General features: G+C 41.6%; 1 protein-coding gene across 1 annotated transcript in view; it reads left to right on the plus strand.

Moving 5' to 3' along the window:
* LOC118414272 (multidrug resistance-associated protein 4-like) overlaps positions 1-20,664 on the plus strand; it is a 30,711-nt gene extending 10,047 nt beyond the window's left edge. The window contains exons 4-30 of the mRNA XM_035818200.1: positions 1,105-1,213; positions 1,895-2,110; positions 2,551-2,640; positions 3,385-3,548; positions 3,952-4,077; positions 4,759-5,008; positions 5,547-5,840; positions 6,017-6,106; positions 6,642-6,833; positions 7,188-7,282; positions 7,674-7,760; positions 8,274-8,370; positions 8,787-8,969; positions 9,512-9,655; positions 9,816-9,853; positions 9,985-10,250; positions 10,648-10,727; positions 11,290-11,440; positions 11,868-11,974; positions 12,882-13,005; positions 13,463-13,563; positions 14,445-14,636; positions 14,930-15,015; positions 15,984-16,143; positions 18,069-18,241; positions 19,262-19,367; positions 20,112-20,664. Of these exons, the coding sequence (XP_035674093.1) occupies positions 1,105-1,213; positions 1,895-2,110; positions 2,551-2,640; positions 3,385-3,548; positions 3,952-4,077; positions 4,759-5,008; positions 5,547-5,840; positions 6,017-6,106; positions 6,642-6,833; positions 7,188-7,282; positions 7,674-7,760; positions 8,274-8,370; positions 8,787-8,969; positions 9,512-9,655; positions 9,816-9,853; positions 9,985-10,250; positions 10,648-10,727; positions 11,290-11,440; positions 11,868-11,974; positions 12,882-13,005; positions 13,463-13,563; positions 14,445-14,636; positions 14,930-15,015; positions 15,984-16,143; positions 18,069-18,241; positions 19,262-19,367; positions 20,112-20,300 (3,910 nt within the window). The 3' untranslated portion in view covers positions 20,301-20,664. The remainder of the gene's footprint in view (positions 1-1,104; positions 1,214-1,894; positions 2,111-2,550; positions 2,641-3,384; positions 3,549-3,951; positions 4,078-4,758; positions 5,009-5,546; positions 5,841-6,016; positions 6,107-6,641; positions 6,834-7,187; positions 7,283-7,673; positions 7,761-8,273; positions 8,371-8,786; positions 8,970-9,511; positions 9,656-9,815; positions 9,854-9,984; positions 10,251-10,647; positions 10,728-11,289; positions 11,441-11,867; positions 11,975-12,881; positions 13,006-13,462; positions 13,564-14,444; positions 14,637-14,929; positions 15,016-15,983; positions 16,144-18,068; positions 18,242-19,261; positions 19,368-20,111) is intronic.
* Positions 20,665-21,562: the final 898 nt, after the last annotated feature.

Genomic DNA, 21,562 nt, shown 5'->3' on the forward strand with positions numbered 1-21,562 from the left:
CGCTATTTGCTTTTTTTGAAGCACCGCCTGTCACGGCAACGGGTAGGGCGATGACTTAATGACGCGATTGTAGCTTAGGCTTCAAGTTCCGGCCTGACAAGCTTGATATGCTTGGAAAGGTTGCTTAGCAAGGAATCGAAAGATGCAAACCGCAAAATTCTCCGATACTTCCTTCTCGAGATATTCTTGAGCATATGGGCTCTGTTTAGGCGCAACCGCTAGCCCTTTTTTTTGGAAGAGCGCCTGTCACGGCAACGGGTATGGGGATGACTTAATGACGCGATTGCAGCTTAGGCTTCAAGTTCCGGCCTGACAAGCTTGGTATGGTTGGAAAGATTGCTTAGCAAGGAATCGAAAGATGCAAACCGCAAAATTCTCCGATACTTTCTTCTCGAGATATTTTTGAGCATACGGGCTCTGTTTAGGCGCAACCGCTAGCTCCTTTTTTTGAAGCACCGCCTGTCACGGCAACGGGTAGGGGGATGACTTAATGACGCGATTGTAGCTTAGGCTTCAAGTTCCGGCCTGACAAGCTTGGTATGGTTGGAAAGGTTGCTTAGCAAGAAATCGAAAGATGCAAACCGCAAAATTCTCCTCGAGATATTCTTGAGCATACGGACTATCTACTTGCGTGGGATAAGATAGTATCATAAGCTGGTGAAGGAGTTTAGCCTGCAGAGGCCAGTTAACTCCTCGGCCGGCTAAACTTATGATACTATCGTATGCCACGCAAGATCTGCTTGGAGAGTAGGTAATGTGTCAAAGGAATTAAATGACGTTTTGACATTGTAATGCAAATATGATCGAGAATTGAAATGGTCAAGTACTGTCGTCAGGAGCATTCACCTTTGACACATTACCCACAACTATTGTCGTTGCACATGCGTACTCTGAACAGCAAATCTGCTTATACAACTGTGCTTATAATTTTCTAAAGCCGATTAAGATAATTTTTTACTACTTTCTACCATCAGCTGTTTTCTCTGTTAAACTAGGCCATTAGCCAAAGAACCATGCATGTGATTCATTTTCCTCGATTTTTAAAAACATTTTAACATTAGATTAATATTTTGAAAATGTTGATGATCATGATATTTTTCACAGTTCATGGAATATGGAAAAATCGGAATACAGTAAACCTCGCCTACTCCGAGCTCTGTGGAGATGCTATGGAAAGGGATGGATTCTTCTCGGCATACCCCTGGTTTTTGAGGTACCATCTGGTAATTGTGTATGTAGTATACAAATGTATATAAATCTTGTTATAGCTACAAGCAAGTGTAGTGCTGTCTTTTAATAGTTTGTTTGTATGTCTGTGTGCGTTTCAACACTGCAGCTTCTGTAAGTTTTCTCAGAGGGAGCACTGCAGTTTTTGCATGTTCTGCTAGAGGGGGCAAAGTCTATAAAGTTCAGCAAAGATTGTCTAGTTCGGTTTAGTACGTATACACCTTTCTCACGCGGCGGCCATCATACATTGAAGACGAGGTCAATGAGGCAAACAGACAAAACTTATTTCTAAAATCAGCCCCCATTTAGTTTTTCCCCAGACCACACAGATTTTTACAATATAAGATCAAATAATAAGTATTATAACCAGTGTTATGCAGCGAAATATGTAGCAATCTAGACTCGCTTACTGATCCCATAGAGATGCAAAATAAAAACATAATAATGCAAATATTTGGCGGACATGCTGCCATTCTCTTATTGGTCAATTTTCTAATTTCCATGCTATCATTGGTTGAACTACTAATTATGATGGACAGTCTTTTGTTTGCCTCATTGAACTCGTTTTAGATCTATCATGGCCGCCGCGTGAGAAAGGTGTATACCCCACAGGTACGGGTGAGTATTTTAGATGTCCTTGTCATTTGAAAATTGCGCAATTTTACAGGAAACCATGAAGGTTGCGCAACCGTTGCTCATGAGTCGCCTCATCCTGTACTTCTCCACCGGAAGTCACGTGACGCTGACGGAAGCTTACCTGTGTGCGTTCGGCATCAGCGCATGTGCACTGCTCAGCGGCATGGTGCACCATCAGACATACTTTCTGACCCAACGGTGGGGTTGGAGGAAAAAAGTGGCCTGTTGTTCGATGATTTACAAAAAGGTTGATGCGTATTATAATTATCTGTGTTATCTTTATGGAATGGAAACATATTCTTATTTTCTTCTCCAAACACATTAAGTCAATAACCTGGACCAAACGGCTGTCCCCATGGTTACTGATTAAATAGCAGACACCCTGTAATGTTCGGTTACATAATGTAGCAAGTGGCAGGACAGAGCTGGAGGGGCTGGTCACAATAGACACGAATGTGTCTGAGTAAGGTAAAACAGAACAGAGCAGTATTTTTTTAGGCTAGATAAGAAAAAGTATGGGACTGCGTAATAATGTTTATGGAAAATTTTACGATGAATATTATATTTTTGGAAAATGTGAGTAAACTTTGACAAGTTTTTTCATTAGGGTTTAGCATTTGCAAAAAGTAACTGTTTTTTTCAAAAACTTTTGAGAAATGACAATGGCGTTTTCTACTTTCCCATCAGGCACTGCGACTCAGTAACGCTGCCCTGCTCAAGACGACGACTGGTCAGATCGTTAATCTCATGTCGAATGACGTCAACAGATTTGACCTGGTAAGTTCATAACGTAACGTTACTTTAAGTTACTATATATAACATAAGAAATACTATACACTATAATAAATGGAAAAGTTATGTCCAGGGGTAGGGTACGGTGACGACTTTATTTTGGGGTTTAAGTTCCGGCCCGGCAAACTACTGTTAGAATGATCTCTCAGTGCCTAATTCGAAGATGAAATTTAAACCACTTTTCAATCGGATATTTTGTTGCCGAAATATTTCTGATTGTTTGAGCTCTTGGCCAAACCGCTTTCCTTAACCGAGAGCCAGAGGTAGGGTGCGTCGATACCTTTATTCTGCGATTGAAGCTAAGGGTCCAAGTTCCGGCCCAGCAAACTTCATATCATTAGAAAGGTCTCTTGAAAGATGAAAACCGCTTTTCAATCAGATGTTTTGTTCGCGAGATATTCCTGATCGTTTGCGCTCTTGGCCTAACCGCTATCCTTAACCGAAGGCCAGGGGTAGGGTGCGGTGATGACTTTATTTTGAGGTTCCATTAGTGTTACTTAATTAGCACTAAGGGGTAGACCAATCAGGATCAAGCATTTGCTATTGATTATGAGGTTGAAGTACCATTGGTTAGCCAACAGCGATGGTTTATGGATGTCAATAACTCGCTTCGCTCACTCGGTGTTTTATTCGGTACTAATAGGACAGAGCAGGCTTGATGCTCACTGGGTCGGGCATTTACCATTAATGTTATCATCACATCACATCAAATATTTCTATTTTTGATAGGGGTTTCAGTTTATTCACTATCTCTGGATTGGACCAGTTGAAGCCATCGTTATAAGCGTCATTCTTTGGGGTGAGCTGGGACCGTCATGCCTTGCGGGATTAGGGTTCATGGTATTTCTATTTCCGGTACAATCAGCCATGGGAAAACTCTTCAGCAAATTCAGGTATAAACATTTCCTTAAATATCACAAGTACAACTTAAAGAAAATCTGAACAGACATGTCGACAGTAGGATAGTAAAGACAGACCGCAATATGTTACAATCTTGAATAGCCGTTGAAAATTCAAAAAAGTAATTAATTTTGTCCGTCAAACTATTCAAAACCCACACCATTCAAACAGACATATTGAATGTTAATTGCGTCCATAGGTCCCTAGGAAGTAGAATAGTTCCGCCTTTCCATCAAATCTGCAAATTTGATTAGCGATTCAACCAATAGAAGACTCAGTGCGCGTCGGCCATTTATCTATTAGCATGTCTGCGTTTTGATTGGCCTTTGAACGCAGTGGGTGCGGTTATGGAGCTAATCTACCGCATGAGTGACAAGTGTTTCCTTGCTGTGATAGGTCAGAGACGGCACATCGCACAGACGAGAGGGTTCGGACCATGAGCGAAATCATCTCCGCCATGAGAGTCATCAAGATGTACACCTGGGAGGAACCGTTTGGCAAACTGGTCACAAAGCAGCGAAGGTGGGTGTCTTTTGAGTCTTCTTGCTCTATATCCCCCTGTAGTTGCAGAGCACGTAGCAAGGGGGCCCAAACATACTCTCCAAGCAGAGGTTAGGCTCCGGCTGTTTTTAACGTTATTTTAAGTCGTTTTTATCGGGCTTTCAATTTTTTATTTTATCTTGCTGTCTCAAAACCTAACGGACACAACGAAAAAAAATGACAAAATAGAAAGCCCGATAAAAACGACTAAAAAAACGATAAAAAAACAGCCGGAGCCTAACCTCTGCTTGGAGAGTAGCCCAAACATACATCGCGTATTTCGTACGTACATCAAAGGCTATCTGTGACAAAGAGACTGTTCTGTGACAAGTGATACAAAAAAAGTTCTGCTGCAGTGTTAAGGCCACACACCATGTGGCCCAAAGTCAACATTAAGCTTTATGTTTCCATTACTTACCCACATACCAAATACCATTCCAGACCATCAAGAGAATCTAACGCTATGCTGACCACAAAAACATTTATAACACAGACACGCGTACACAGACAAGTAAAAAACAATATACCTCAATTTTTCATGAATGTAATAAGCTGGCTTACTGTATTTAAAATCGTTAAAAAAAGAAAAAGAAACAGTCTTTGTAGGTGTGAATCAGTTTACGACCAACATATTGCAAACAATGCCTGGCTGTTCTTTTGCAGACGGGAGGTACAGAAAATAGCCAAAGCAGTCACGTGTCAAGGGCTGAACCTCGCCTTCTCCTTCATCTCCGTCCGCGTCATTTCTCTGCTGGCCTTCGTGACGTACAGCTTACTGGGAAACCCCATCACAGCCTCCAAAGTCTTCACGGCAATCGCGCTGTACAACGTGCTGCAGTTCACGCTCCTCAAGTTCGTCCCCCTAGCGGTGCAGTTCCTGTCCGAGGTGCTGATCGCCATCGACAGGATACAGGTATTGGTCCATATTTTTGGCAACGCCTCAGAGGTGGAGACTTTTTGCCATCTCCTAAAGTCGCTTAGCTTCATGAATCTATCTTTGCGCCATTGACCAATTTACACCAACAAAAATTACCCCAGTACCATAAAACATTACTCAAAACAAAATGTTTGATAGACACTGATATTTGTGTTTTTGACATTGTTTATCATGTGTACTTTTACGAAAGAGAACATTTCCATTTCTTCTATCTTTTCTTCTTCCGTTTCAAACAAATAAGGTCAATGACCTGAAACAGACGGCTGTCACCATGGTTACAGGAGGTGTACCATGTGCTGGTCGATTACATAATGTAGCAAGTGGAAGCAGAGAGCTAAAGATGCTAGTCATCTCATGTATGAATATTGATAAATAAAATAGTTATCATTACTTATTAGACAAGATCATGTGAAGAGAAACATTCTGTATGAGTCAAATCTTATCTTTCTTGTTCCATATATTAATCGCCCACATAGTTTACTAATACATGCATTACAACGGTTTTCGTTGACAGAACTTTCTCTTGTTGGACGAAGTGAGACACCAAAGTATACCAGATGCACCAGAGAAAAGTCAAGATGGATGCCCTTCTTCTAATGTCAGAAAGGAACCCCAAAACATGGAAGGCTTCTCGAACAAAGCATTTATTTCTCACCTACATGACGAAGACGATAAAGCTCTACAACTTAAGCCATCTGGAAAGGCACTGCCTGATATTAATGATGAACACCACATGCTTGAGAAAGGTTCGTCATTGGACGTCATTCCTTCAGTCGAGGCATCAAACCTCTCAGCAAAATGGGACGAGGTAATGACGACATATTCTAATATGCCGTAAATGTAGTATCTGTCTCCTGATTGGTCAATGAATCGATTATCTGTTTCCTGATTAGCTACGGAATTAATTTGATTTGTAGAATTCTACATGATGAACGTTGAATCCGTGATGATTGTTCAATCAAACAAGTATTTTTTCTCATGCAGTCCAAAGAAGTGCAAACCATAACGAATGTGAACTTCAAGGTCAAGGATGGGCAGCTTCTTACTATTGTTGGATCCGTGGGATCTGGAAAGGTATGATAATTTTCGTTGTTATGGTTTTGATCAAAGTCGTGCTTTTCTCTCAGACTATTTGGACGTGAGCTGTGCGAGATTTCACATGGTAACGAATCTGAGAAGAGTATTACATCGGGGTTTTGATACTGTAATTACTATTTCAATTTTTCATGGCTCTCACGACTATGGCAGATCTCAAAGAATACAACAAGACTGCAATACGTATACGATGGATTAAAGTTTACTTATGGATAATGTATAAGGTTATATTGCATATATTGCACAAACTTATGGAAGGAAACATTGTTATGTATAGAAAAAATTCCGCCTTTTCTATCTGTTCTGATTCATCAATCAATGCACACAATTCGGCAATTTGTACCCTCAAATGCCCACTGTTACAGCATCTTCTAGAAGCTAGAAGCATTACTAATAGCTATTCGTAATCAAGTTTTACTTGTATAGTGGGGTACTGTCATCGTATATTTGTGGCTATGAGACTGAGTTAAAAAGATGAACAGAATATATGGGAATGTTACTCATTTCATTCTAGTCGTCTCTTCTAAGTGTTCTACTCGGAGAGTTGCCGACGTCGTCCGGTGAGGTCAAAGTTGACGGTACAGTGTCGTACGCAGCTCAGCAGTCCTGGGTGTTCTCTGGTACCGTCCGACAAAACGTCGTGTTTGGACACCCGTATGAGCACGTGAGGTACTGGAAAGTCATCGATTGTTGTGGACTAAGCAAGGTACGATTATTTCTCCTTTCTACCAGAAGTTATCTACCTTCGGCAATAGGTTTGTTTTCGGTAACGTTTGTGGATGCATATGTATATGTATGTTAATGGACAAAATCTCAAGAAAAGGTCTAGAAGGATACTCGGTTAGAGCTACCCTCGTCTTTCGGAAGGGATGTACGATGTGGGTCCAGTGTTCTAAGGAGGTGTCTTGTCTCGAGCACTTCAATGGGTAATGGCTAGTACCCCCTCTTTATCCGATATGCCCTGAAACAGCAACGAAACTCGCATCCCTTTGTACTAGCTAGATCATGTTCCATACATATCAATACAACAGATTATATGTAATGTAACAATATTCCCTAGGATCTCGAGTCCATGCCAAACGGAGATCTGACACTCGTTGGTGACCGTGGAATAACTCTGAGTGGGGGACAAAAAGCAAGGATCAACTTAGCAAGGTACTTATTTTGATAAGCGGTTGTATTGATAACAATATCAATATGGCCATTGTAGGTCATTACAGTATCATCCGTAGCATCAAAACGTTTCTCCTTTCAATGGACTTGTATGAATTTTGGTATGTGGGCAGATGCTCGGCTATCAAAGACACATTATTCCAGGTAATGCAGCATTACGGACCGACCCTCCCTGAAAGTATAGTAAATAGACAGGTCAGCCAACCGCCAGACGGATAACCCCTTACGGGATTGATCAAAGGAAGAAGGGAAGGTGGAGGATCACTAACATATGTGATGACTGGGAATGCGGCATTAAGAACGTCCACAAAACCTTTAACATTTCACAGAGGTATAAGATCTTTCATTTCTTGATTTTTTGTATGTTTTCCAGAGCTGTGTACAGAGATGCTGATATCTACCTTCTGGATGATCCGCTCAGTGCAGTTGATGCCAAAGTCGGCAGGCTCATTTTTGAAAGGTAAAAAAAATAGTTTTACGTACGAATACAATGTATTCCTCGTTCACGATTTTAATGTACTGCGCACGTGCAGTCTGATGCAATCTGGGACACATATGTCAAAGTTTGAGGGCCCTGAGACAAAACATTTTCAGACATGTACCAAGCATAGCCTAGATGAGAATTGTCTATATACAAATAAGGGGACTGAACCTTTGACCTTTCGCATGCGCAATTTGAACCGTGAACTCGCGTATTATAGAGAAATATTGAAAAGCCATACGCATTATTAGGCCAGCCCCGACAGCCTTTTTTTTGCTGCTTGCCCAGTTTGTTACCAAATTAATTTGTCTTGTCAATGTCCTTTTTCACCTGACTTCTTCGAAAAATCCTTTGCTTACTTTAAAGCACAACATACCCACAACATAACAACCACACACGTCGTTGAATTTTCCTAAAAGTTCACTTGCAACGCTTTGCTTGACGTTCGTTGTAATTTACTAATGGTGAGCAAATGTACTTGTTCTGTTTCAGATGTATTCAGGGAATTCTGAAGGACAAAGTGAGGATTCTGGTCACCCACCAGCTACAGTATCTCATCAACTCTGACCAGATTCTAATAATGGACGAGGTAATTCATTATAGTACAACATACAACACTTTCAAGATAACAATGCTATCATGTAAATGTCCTTGGTACTCATGGTAATTACCTCGGTGAAAAATAGAGGTATAGTTTTTTGTGTGTCCGGATATTTGTAATGAGCTTCGTTACTGGCAATGGACATCGCATGCTTCAACATCGTCGACGAATGCATGTGTTACATTCTTTGTTAGAACATTCATTACTAGGGTTAGAAATGCTACTCTCTTCGCGACTGTATCATCTTCTTCATTTGATGGGATATACTGCACGCAAATGTATAATATAGAGTAGAACGATCAGATAAAGCAAAAGAGCAACGGCATTGGATTTGGTTCTAGGTAACAGAAAAATATTTCGAAGATAGATTTTTCTTTATTGTTTATTGTGTGTCTTAAAAATAGGGAAGACAGCTTGCTGTTGGTACGTACCCTGAACTACTTGAGAAAGGGTTCGCTTTCTCGGATCTGATTCACGCAGTAAAGAAAGACGACGACCAATCGGTGCTCCCGTCTCAACGGCTGCTTCGAAGACAGAGCTCAATCAGAAGCGGCGTGCACGAGGCATTGGAAACCATAGAAGACGAGGTATTCTGTTGTTTCCCTTCATCATTTTTGAATTAGTGTCATTGCCATGCCCGTCGCTTGTATGCTTCATAAAAATTTCCTGGAGTACCGTCCTTCTCGCTGCGTTAGCACCAACCAATCACGAAGCTGTCTGTAGTCAAGAGGCAGCGTGATTGGCTGGTAACTTCCCAGGAGGGAGTGCATCTGATTGGCTAAGACCTTGTAAGCGTTTTATTCATGCAGTGAGAAGGACAGATCGTTTGCCGATTTTCAAACCTCGGCCCTCACGAGCTGCTTTCGGGAATGAAAAGTATGATGTAAAAGACACCAAACTACACAAGACGTAAAGAGAATAGTCATGGGCACTATTTGTGTATATTTTGCGTATGCATTTCTGTTTTCTCAGTTTGGGAATGTGACGTTAGCCCAAGTCAGGGTCGTTGCTTGACATCAACAAGCCTGGAATGACAGAGTGAACGTTGATCATGTTTTAAAAGGCAGGCAAAAATATGAATTTTCAACCATTTCCATCTGTTAAAGTTTACCGTTGATCACTTGAACAGCCTGCAGACGGTACAGCACCAGAGGAGCAGGATGAGGACCGTTTTGAAGGAAGTGTATCGATGAAGGTGTACTGGGACTATCTCACGGCCGGGTTTGGAAAGCTAGGACTGGTCTTGTCCTTGGTGCTGAACGTCGTCTATCAGGTGCGTATACCAACGGCAATGCACACTTCCCCTTTGAAATTTTGTAAATTTACTGTTACAAATGATGGCATTGCATATCACTTTTAGCGACAAAGATTAAAATGCAAATTGACTTTCTGTATAGTGGAAAAGTGAATTTCATTTTTCTTTTATTTTCAAGGGATCCTACGTGTTTACGGATTGGTGGCTTGCACACTGGTAAGGTATTTATAGTTTTGGTAACATTTGATACCTTCTCGACATCTAAAATTGATAGTAGTTATAAAGTAAAAATGATACATTCATGTAATAGAATTCATTGTATGACATCGCCTTTTTCTCGAATACAGGGCGGCAAAAGAAGAGGAATATATAAACATTAGAACCCCAAACGTGTCTCAAAACATATCTGATAAGGGGACAGCCGCACCAACAGTGGACACTAACTTTTACCTGTACGTGTTTACCGGGGTAACCGTTGCGGTTGTGGTACTGAGCACTGTGCGTACACTCTTCATGTTCTACAACTGTATCATGGCGTCACACAATCTGCACAACACCATGTTCCACGCCATCATCAGAACGCCGATTCTTTTCTTTGACACAAATCCAGTTGGTGAGTTGAAAGTTACTCTACGTTGCCGGTTTTTGTGTGTACATTTTGCGCATCAGCAGGCTCCGCTCCTGAGGCGTTACCAATAAATGGTCGGTTATGTGCTATGGCCAATATACATCATTTTCCCAAGTCAGCCAGATAAGCCAATCAGATACAATAAAGTTACTAGCCAATCAGGTTGCCATTAGACATTAGCTGGAGATGTCATTGGCTGGTGACGCTAACGCAGTGAAAATGACGGTATGCTAGGTTTGTTGCATGGTGTAAACAAGAGGAGGCCCTGCCATGAGAGAATGGTATGTACTGGCAATGGCAGAGAGTTGACAATTTATTGGTGACACCACAGGGGGCGGTGCCAACTGTTCAGTTTTGAATTTTCCGTCCGGTTTCTTTGCAGGTCGAATATTGAACCGGTTTTCAAAAGACATGGGGCAGCTGGACGAACAGTTGCCGTGGCAGTTCGTGGAGTTTGTGCAAGTAAGTAAATATTTTTGTAAGAAAAATGACCGTGTAGTTTTTGCAATAAGGGTAAATCTTCAACTCCTGTCAGACGCTTTTACCAAGTAATACCAAACAACCACTGAAAGGGTAATTCTGAAGAGATGTTACATATGCAACATCACTAAATTACTTGAATGTAATCTATCTTGGTAATGACTTAACGTATGTCGGGTAGTAGTCTTTCTTCATTAAAGTAACTTCCAACATAGAAAACAATTGGAGTTACCCAAAGTTTCGACTGGCCAACTCAAGTCTTTGTCAAGTAGATTGTCCAGGAAAAGACTACAGTTGGGCAGTCTTAAATCAGGGTTATTTCCACCATTGTTTAGTATTAGAAGTTACAGTTTCATTTTCATCCAGAGAGCAATGAATTGCAGTCAAAACTGCAGTAAAAACATCTGTCTAATTCATCTATTTATCTATTCATCGATCCAATTAATTTATTGGTTAGACCGACATGGTACCCAAACAATTAGTTGGTGTCTATTTATGAAATTAAGCGTCGTTTTCTTTCCAATTTTGTCACTGCCTTCTCTAGTACACGCTGCTGACCGTTGGAGTTGTCATCATAGTCGGAGTGGTGAACCCTTGGGTGTTCATCCCAGTCGTTCCGCTACTTCTCATCTTTCTCTACCTTCGACAATACTTCCTGGCCACTTCTAGGGACGTTAAGAGACTGGAAGCAACAAGTAGGTGACAATCAACTGGCGTTTTTAAATAATTATTCTTCTTGTAAACAACACTAACTACATTTGTTAACTTAGACCAAGCTTGACAGTAGGAATCTACAATTATGTACTGAGCTATAGAAACATAAGAACCAGTTCTAGATGGTATTAAGACTACTAAAAAGTATAAGTAATATTCGAAAATACGAATAAGGAGGTTCACGATTCTATGCAAGAATGCGCAGCAAAATACGTTGTGGTGTCAAAGCCTGGACTGTGCAAGACTATATGAAGGCCCCTAGCTTGTAAACACGTTCGACCAGACTTTATTCATGCCCAGATGAGTTTGTTTATGTCTCAGAGGTCTTTGACCTGTGTATGCGAAGTTAGAAGCATGAATCTCCTTGTTGTGAATTACTGAAGCAGTACATGTATCTTGACGTTACAGCCCGAAGCCCAGTGTTCTCCCATCTCTCTGCCACCCTGCAAGGACTGTCAACAATCCGTGCTCTCGCTGCGGACAAAATTGTCCAACAGGAGTTCGACGCTCATCAGGTAACTCTAAGGCCATGTTGTTTTGATTGTATGGATGACATCCTATGGGAACCCAAAAACTGATGCGAGTGTATGAATAAAAAAAAGTTTGGCAAAATAAAAGTTGTCTTCAGTATGAAATCTATTAAGTAGTCAGAAAGGTTGAACAAATGACTAAACACACTGAGTGAGGTAAACTAAACAGTATATTTTCATTTTTGTTCTTTCACATCTTTTTTGACGTTGGAATTTACTTCGGCATTCTATGACGAAAGGTCTTAGTCAATACAATATTCTTCAAACAGTGAAGGTTTTTAAAAGGTCTAGAGACATACCTCCAAACTTTCGATGTCTTGTAGCACATCTTGTTCACGGAGTGACCTAGTCTACGCAAGCCTGGACCAAGTCTCGTGCTCTCTCGCGAGACCAGGTCACTTTGTGAACAAGATGTGCTACAAGACATTGAACGCTTGGAGATATGTCTCTATGCCTTAAAAACGTTACTGTATTAACTGGGATCGCGTGTTTGGCCCGGAATCGAGAGGTCTCAAATTCAAATCCTGCCGTGTCACCGATCTTGTGCCCTTGGGAAAGGTACTTTACACGGCTTTCCTCACTTTACATGGGTGGAAATGAGTATCTAGCTTCAGCTAGGGCCGTCCCTCGGATAAGACGTTAAATGGAGGTCCTGTGTTTGGGGAGGTCCACACCCGACGCATGTTAAAGAACCCACCACATGTGCGATGGCCCTGTGTGCGATGGTGCAAATCCTTCTGTCTAGAGTTGGTGATTCTCTACAAATCATTCGGACTCCTGGAAGAATAGTGACATATCAGTCACTAATGGATATCTGTATCATACCAAACCAAACCAACAGTATTCACGTGACTAATGAACCTCTTCAATGATACATGGTCTGATTTTTCAGGATCTCCACTCAGAAGCCTGGTTCCTATTCCTCACCACCACGCGATGGCTGGCGATCAGATTGGACCTGCTGACGGCTGCGTTTGTGACATCTGTGACATTCTGCAGTGTGCTCGCAGCTAACAGTAAGTTTAAGCCTAACTCTACTGTGAACAAGGGAGTAACGTGTCAAAGTTACATGCTGAAGTGAATTACAAGAAAGGCCCCTGTGATTTACACGCTTCAATGAACATGTATTAATGAGGCCTGCATTATGATAACCTGTTGACGACACAATATGTATAACATACTGCTCGCAATATACTACATAGCATACTGCACCATGTTCCGAAATACTTCGTAAACATCAGCCGTTTAAAAAAAATTGAAAGAATCGTAAGCATGAAAGACACAATGGAGGGGGGGACATCGACTCAGTCACGCTTGGGACCACATCCTTACTGCAACACCACCACGCGACGAGGGGTGTAGTGCAGTCTTTTCAGGCCTATAGGAAGATTGTCGAGGAGTCTAAAAATTGGCGCTGAGTTAAATAACTTTTAGATTGTGTTGTAAATAATTGTATTTTCCTGTTTGCCGTAGGTTTAGATGGAGGCCTGGTTGGTCTGACGGTGTCATACTCCATCATCATGACTGTGTTCTTCCAGTGGACCGTCAGACTCAGTACGGAGGTCGAGACGATGGTGGGTTCATATTTACATGTATACATTCAGCTCTCATAGTGTGAAACTACTCTCCAAACAGAGGTTAGGCTCTGGCTGTTTTTTAAACGTTTTTTTTTCGTTTTTATCGGGCTTTCTATTTTTATTTATATTTTGCTGTGTCAAAACCTGGCTGGCGTACTTAAAGAAAAATGACAAAATAGAAAGCCCGATAAAAACGACTAAAAAAAAACGTTAAAAAACAGCCGGAGCCTAACCTCTGCTTGGAGAGTAGTGTGAAACCTCGTTCAGGGAAATATCTACAAATGCGTAGGTCGAAGGTAAAGGTCCGTAAGACGTACTACATAAACACAGCACGTCTGGACATTGTTATGCAAACGACCTGCTGATCTTGACACGTATGAAGCGCGGTCGAGACAATACCTAATTGCCTAAACCTTTGACATGCTTACGTGGTGTTGCAGCCGTGACTGGGTTAATTTACTAACCTCCATGCAGATGTCTGAACTTTGAAGGTAATATCGTAAGTTTTTTTTGCTCCCCAATTAAACCACATTGAAAGGTATTCGTGATATGTGCTTCCAGAGTATAGTGGTACTGAAGAACCAAAAAGGGTTCTCAACGATATTGTGATAATGTTATTTGTCCTAGAAGTCTCAAAATGTGAATTTTCAATGAAGGTCTCCATTTTACTTTAGGATAGGTTAAACGCAAAGTAAAATGTCTTTGTCCTGAAATGATAGCAATTGCAATAGGGGGGTTGGTCATATCTTCGTTTGTACATTTTTGTCCGTTATCTAAAGGTTGATGATCGAAACGAGGATGTCCGCAGATGTATTGTGTACTTACATGAAAAGCTCTCGTGATATTCTGGCGTCACGCAAATCGGTTAACCCTTTCAGATGACCTCAGCGGAAAGAGTCCTGGAGTACACCAAACTTGACCCGGAAGTAGAACCGGAAACGAGAGTCGACCCTCCGACCGGCTGGCCCCAGCATGGCTCCATCGCATTACAGAATGCATCGTTTTCGTACTCCAAGGGCGGCCCTGAAGTTTTGAAAGATCTGACCGAAACAATTGCTGCTCAAGAGAAGGTTACTATAATCTTTTGTATTACTATATCACTTACGTTTGCTTATATCTTCTATTTCAAATTTCGTCTGGAGTTCTAAAATGTAAAATGGCTCGAAGTTCTGAACTTCTTTAATTCTTGAAATTTTCACGTTTTTGTGACCTCTCTACCGTAGTCATAACAGAGTGAATACGCATTCCCAACGCATTGCTACTGTCCAACAGTAATTGCTTCAACCTAAAAAAAGCAACACCTTTATGCTTTACTACTACTACTATGCTCTGTGAAATTTTACATTATTTCATGTCTTGAAAGGTTGGCATCGTTGGGAGGACTGGTGCAGGGAAGAGCTCTCTGATGCACATGCTACTGAGGATGGCTGAGATAGAGGGGAGCATTAGGTAAGGAAGGTCTTCCACACATCTGGCACCCCATAGTTCTACATGAAACGCATATACACTATAACAAAAAATGCATCCGCCCCTGCGGCGTCGCCAAAAAGCATTATGTAAGGAAAGTCTTTCGCATATCTTACTTTACCCTGGCTGTGCATGAACAAGAGAATGTTGGCTGAGGGTAAAAGGAGACAAACATTTGGTAAGCCTTCTGCAAGAAAATGTTGAGACGCACATACATTCTAGAAAATAATGCATCCGCCCCTGACGTGTCGCCAAAAACGCACCAAATAAGTGACCGTTGACACTGAGTGAATTTATGCTTTGTTTTTCTAATCACAGTGAAAATGTAATATTCTTTATTTCTGTACTATTTACCATATCATTTCGTTATATCGTAACGATCCTTTCAGTAAACTTAGACGTAAATCTTTCGATGTTATGCCACGAGGTGGTCACACGTGTCAAGACCATAAATCTACTTGAAGATGGGCCGATCTAAAAAGATTAAATATGGCAGTGGGTTAAAGAGTTCGGATTCTGCTATAGGGGGTCGAGCAAATCTTGGATTTGGGTTTCGTTTGAACTGGGGAGTAGGTCAAGATAAGTCTGGATTTGGGCTTTTCTACAAAAACGTCAAGAAAATCGGATACTTCTAATAGTTACAGTACTCTAAGGTAAAGGTACTGGGATGGAAGTTATGAGGGGGTAAGGTTATTCAAATGAAATGAAAGGGGGATAGGGACACTTGGAACTCAGACGAAATAAAGCCGGGGGTGTGGGGTGTGGTCGAAGAACTCGGATGAAATTAGACGGGGTTCGAGGCACTTGGATGAAATGCAAATAAGGGGTTGAAGTACTTGGATGAAATCCAAAAGGGGGTTGAAGCAATTGGAAAATCCAACCTCCTTAACCCCCCCCCCTCAACATTTATATTGTTTGATCGACCCAATGTCTTTATAATTTTTTACCAGGATCGACGGCGTGGACATCTCGACGATCGGGTTGTTCGACCTGCGGAGTCAGATCAGTGTCATCCCGCAGGACCCAGTGCTGTTCTCCGGTAGTCTGAGGAAGAACTTGGACCCTTTTGACCAGTACACAGACTCTGAACTGTGGAGTGCTTTAGAGCAGGTGAGAATAACTGATTAATGGTTAACAATTATCCAATTTGGTGTTTATGATGACATAACACCTGGTCCCTAACCTATAAACAATATCAGATCCACCAAGTGATTGAAGCGTTATTGTAATGGTAAATGACTTACGTTTCCCTAGGTGTTAACGCCTGGCCAGTGACCTATAAGGACCGAATAAACAACCGAGTGAGCGAACCGTAGTAAATTTAAACTGGTTCTGCATGCTTCCTTCTCGAGATATTCTTGAGTATACGGACCCTGTTTAGGCGCAACCGCTACCTCCTTTTTTGAAACACCGCCTGTCACGGCACCGGTTAGGGGTGTGTGTGTGTGACTTAATAACGCGATTGTAGCTTAGGATTCAAGTTCCGGCCTGCAGATCTGATTTGATAAAAGTTAAAACCCCATCATTCCTACAAGTGCGTATTAATGGATTGTCATTAATGCACGACTTTTTACTTCATTGACCCATGCTCATCTGCCAATAGGAATCGACCCTTGTGATTGGTTAACACAGCCTGGTTATATGTGATGATATACTTTATAATTCCAACCCTTATGGTATACACGTAAGTCATTTACCTCTATCTGAGAGATTATATTTTGGAGTAAAGTAGGACAGGCTAGTTTTTACCTCCATGAAAAAATGGAGGTATAGTTTTGGGTGTGTGTGTCTGTGTGTGTGTGTGTGTGTCTGTTTGTGTTTCCGGATATTTGTGAACATCATAACTTGAGAACCTCTTGATGGACTACGATGATATTTGGTATGTGGGTAGGGGTTGGAAAGACGAAGGTCATTAAGGTCACTTTTGGGCCCCCTGGTGTGTGACCTTGGTACTGCAGCGCAACTTCCGGTTTTGCTATCTCGGTGTTCTGAACATGCTATGGTCAAGATTTTTGAGTATTAGATAGCTCTTGTGCTCAGGAAAAAATGACATAAGTTTGGGCCCCCTAGCGTCTGGTTTTGGGATAGCAGGGGCATTTTTGTCAAAAGTTTCTGACGAGGATAACTCAAGAAGGGAACAACGGATTTTCATGATTTTTGGTATGTCGGTACCTTACACAATGTTGTACAAGATTTGATACTAATTATGCAAAATAGGAGTACATTTGCATAATTAATGAGAATATTCTATCATAGCAGTTTTTTCAATGTATCTCTTGTCCCGGACGTGATGGTCGTGACATTTGGGTGGTAGATAGCTTTTAGCGTCATGACAAAGTGGGGCAAGTTTCAATCCCCTAACATTTAATTGTAGAACTGCAGGGGCGTTTTTGTCAAGACACTCCAAAGAGGATAACTGCAAAAAGGAACGACGGATTGCCTGCATTTTAGGTATGCAGGTAGCTTGGGCAAAGATGTTCATAATGATATGCATTTTATGCAAATGAGGACTTATTTTACATAATTAATGAGGAAATTGTATAATTCCATTGTTTGCAATAACTGGGCTTTGATAAATGTAACACTTGTTAATTATAATCGGTGGAACATATGAAGATATCAAATATGCAAATGAGGAGCTTATTTGCATAATTTATGCAAAAATTGCAAAGCAACTTAAGGATTAATGGCCTGAATTGGGAATTTTTCTTGTGGCATGTGTACTGTACAACACCATGCATAAGTCATTTGCATGAAATTAACAAAAGCTCTAAATATGCTTGGAGGTATGAGGTCGCCGAACTCTGGTTCTAGAATGTATCTATGAGTAGACGATCACAGAAATTGCTGGAACTGTAGAGTGCTTTTGAGCAAGTGAGAATACCTAATGGTCAATAGTCTGCTTTTCCCTTGGTGTTAACTGTGACACAACGATTGACCAATAACCACCAAATATAACAATGAGTGGGCGAAGCTGTGTCGTCATTTATTAGTAATTGTAGGCACTGATAGAAAATCGAATATCTACCTTTTAGGTTCAGTTGAAGCCTGTTGTCGGAGAGCTGTCGATGGCACTAGAAGCAGAGTTGGCGGAATGCGGGACTAACTTCAGCGTTGGGCAGAGACAGTTGGTCTGCCTGGCCAGAGCGTTGCTGCGGCGGACAAAGATATTGATCATAGACGAGGCAACTGCTAACGTGGACCCAAGGTTTGACATTTCATGTACAGTTTCTGTACTTATAACGGCACAGTTCTCAGGGGATACGTAGCTCAAATGGTAGCAGCCTCACAGTTGAACTCCTGGCTCCAATCAGTTGGTAACTTGGAAACCCTGGTTCAGTCATGGATAGGGCATTCGGTTGGGTATGCAGTCTTTCTTAGGTAGGGACGTAAAATACGGGTTTCGTGTCCAAGGAGGTACCCGAGTAAGTTAAAGAGGACTAGTAAACTCTCCTTGTAAATTCCACTCTGCTCCTAAAAAATAGAAACAAGTGCCTGGACGAATTAACTAATATCAATTTTTGACGACGCTTCAGGGGAGTCGTCAAGTGATATATATTGCATTCAGTTGCAAAAATTCTAGGAATTGCACAGGCATTTCCACAGGAAGGCAGTATGCTGGGTATGCAAGCCCTCCCCCCCAAATCTGTTCCAGATGTATCTCTGGTATGCAATGGTGGAATGTAGGTCACACTTGCTCCCTGGAGGAATTTGTCCTATGAAACTAGACAGGGAACTCTGCACAATGGATCACGTTGTCTTGGTTGTTATGTTATGTTATGAAGGATACATTTTCTTTTCTAGAGCTTGTTCAAGCCATACGCCACAGGCAGACAGGAATACTTCTGTAGTCCTCAGCTGTAGGTTTAGGTCACTGGCAGACCATTGTGCTGTACCGGGGATAGTACATTTCTGCTGGCTGTAGGTTTATGTTACAGGTGGGCTAGTATATTGTGCCAGGGATAGTGCGACAGGGAAGTTCCAGTCTATTTCTGATTTGAGCTGTATTGTTGTACCCTCAATCGTCGTCATGGCAATAATACATTTTTATTGCCAGTCTTGTTGATGTTGTTGACGTTACAATTCCTGTCAGGTCACGTGACTGAAGCTTTGAGTCATTTGATCTTGAGACGGGTGAGATGATTGGGCAATAGCTTGTTTCTGTGTGATTTGTATTGTGTCCGAAAATTTGAATTTTATTACTGATATTTTTGTGTATTGTCTGCAGAACCGATGAGTTGATTCAGCAGGTCATTCGGTCCCGGTTCGAACACTGTACGGTGCTGACCATTGCTCACAGACTCAACACTGTCATCGACTCAGGCAGGATCATGGTAGGGATAATAGTACCGTGGCCGATAGATACAGAGCTTCTTCTGCATTTTTTTATGTATCACCTTACATTCCTTACAGACTCAACACTGTCATCGACTCAGGCAGGATCATGGTAGGGATAATAGTACCGTGGCCGATAGATACACAGCTTCTTTTACATTTTTTATGTGTTACCTTCCATTGCTCACAGACTCAACACTGTCATCGACTCAGGCAGGATCATGGTAGGGATAATAGTACCGTGGCCGATAGATACAGAGCTTCTTTTGCATTTTTTATGTGTTACCTTCCATTGCTCACAGACTCAACACTGTCATCGACTCAGGCAGGATCATAGTAGGGATAATAGTACCGTGGCCGATAGATACAGAACTTCTTTTGCATTTTTTATTTGTTACCTTCCATTGCTCACAGACCAAACAGTGCCATCGACTCAGGAAGAATCATGGTAGGGATAGTAGTACATTGGCTTACAAGTACAACGCTTCTTCTGTAGCCTATAGATTTACCTCTTGCTCGCGCTTCTTCTTTTTCTACTTTTATGAACAAAAATAAGGTCAAAGACATAGATCAGACGGCTGTCATCATGATTATCGGTAACATAATGCAGCAAGAGGCAGGACGGGCCTTAAAGGGCTGGTCACTATCTATATGAATGTGTTTGAGAAAAAGCAAACAGAACAAACGGTTATTGGGCTAGACCATGTCAAGGTTAATTTTCTTTTTTCTATTATTTACGTCAGGTAATCGCCGACGGCCGCATCGCAGAGTTTGGAGAACCCTACCAGTTACTGGAGTCAGGAGACAGCGGGCAGTTCGGACGTCTGGTAGCGGAGTTGGGGGTGACAGAGGCCGCTAGAATGAGGTCTGTTGCACGGCAGTGCTTCCACCGCAAGCACGCCGAGCCCGAGACAATGGACACTAGACTATAGATCGTGACATCATATGAATGCCGGATATAGGAGAATTCTTGTACACAACCAAAATTAAACTTACTTGCTTACGTTTCGGTGTCTATCAGACACCTTCCTCAGAGCTTCTGACTGGAGTTCTGCTTCTCGTCGCTATATGTAGCCGATGTAGGTGGCGCTTTTGCGACGAGAAGATTATCCCAAACGTGTCCAAGTTTGCATCCCCCCTCGTCCCGATTCATCACTGGGGCTGACTTTCTTATCCATATATACCGCATCTTTAATCCACCTGAGTCGTCTCTTGTCTTCCCTGTCTATGACTCAAGTAAGCAAGTAAGTTTAATTTTGGTTGTGTACAAGAATTCTCCTATATCCTATATTCTACCAACCTGATGAAATTATTTTCGGACGGACGTAGCTATTTGCATTTGACTCAGGGAACCGCATTTTTGGACATCCATACATATCTTCTATCCATATATACCGCATCTTTAATCCACCTGAGTCGTCTCTTGTCTTCCCTGTCTATGACTCAAGTAAGCAAGTAAGTTTAATTTTGGTTGTGTACAAGAATTCTCCTATATCCTATATTCTACCAACCTGATGAAATTATTTTCGGACGGACGTAGCTATTTGCATTTGACTATTTGCATTTGACTCAGGGAACCGCATTTTTGGACATCCATACATATCTTCTCTCCCTCCTAAATAATCTATATGAGCAAGCGGTGCACTGTCACACGAGCGTGTATATCAAGTATAAGGTCTCTGTTAGATTGAAATATTAAACTTCCTGCGACATGAGCAGTAACAGTAGTAGTAGCAGCAGCAACAGTAGTAGTAGTAGTAGTAGTAGTAGTAGTGGTAGTCTGGCAGTAGCCGTAGAAATAGCAGTAGAAGCAGTTGCAGTTGCAGCAGCAGTAGCGGCAGCAGCAGCAGTAGTAGCAGTAGTAGTTTGGCAGTAGCAGCAGAAGTATCAGTAGTAGCAGTTGCAGCAGCAGCAGCAGCAGTAGTAGTAGCAGTAGTAGTTTGGCAGTGGCAGCAGAAGTATCAGTAGTAGCAGTTGTAGCAGCAGCAGCAGCAGCAGCAATAGTAGTACATGTACTATTAGTAATACATGCAGTACGTATTAGAAGTATTATTATTATTAGTACTAGTAGCAGCAGTAGCAGCAGCAGTAGTAGTAGCGGCAGTAGCAGTAGCAGCCTTCCCCCTTTTGTTTATATTTCTGCCGAAAGGATCCAGAATAATACAATTTGACAATGCAAAACTGAAATGTCTTA

Source organism: Branchiostoma floridae, chromosome 4, assembly GCF_000003815.2.
Source record: "Branchiostoma floridae strain S238N-H82 chromosome 4, Bfl_VNyyK, whole genome shotgun sequence".
In the NCBI taxonomy this organism is placed as follows: domain Eukaryota; kingdom Metazoa; phylum Chordata; class Leptocardii; order Amphioxiformes; family Branchiostomatidae; genus Branchiostoma; species Branchiostoma floridae.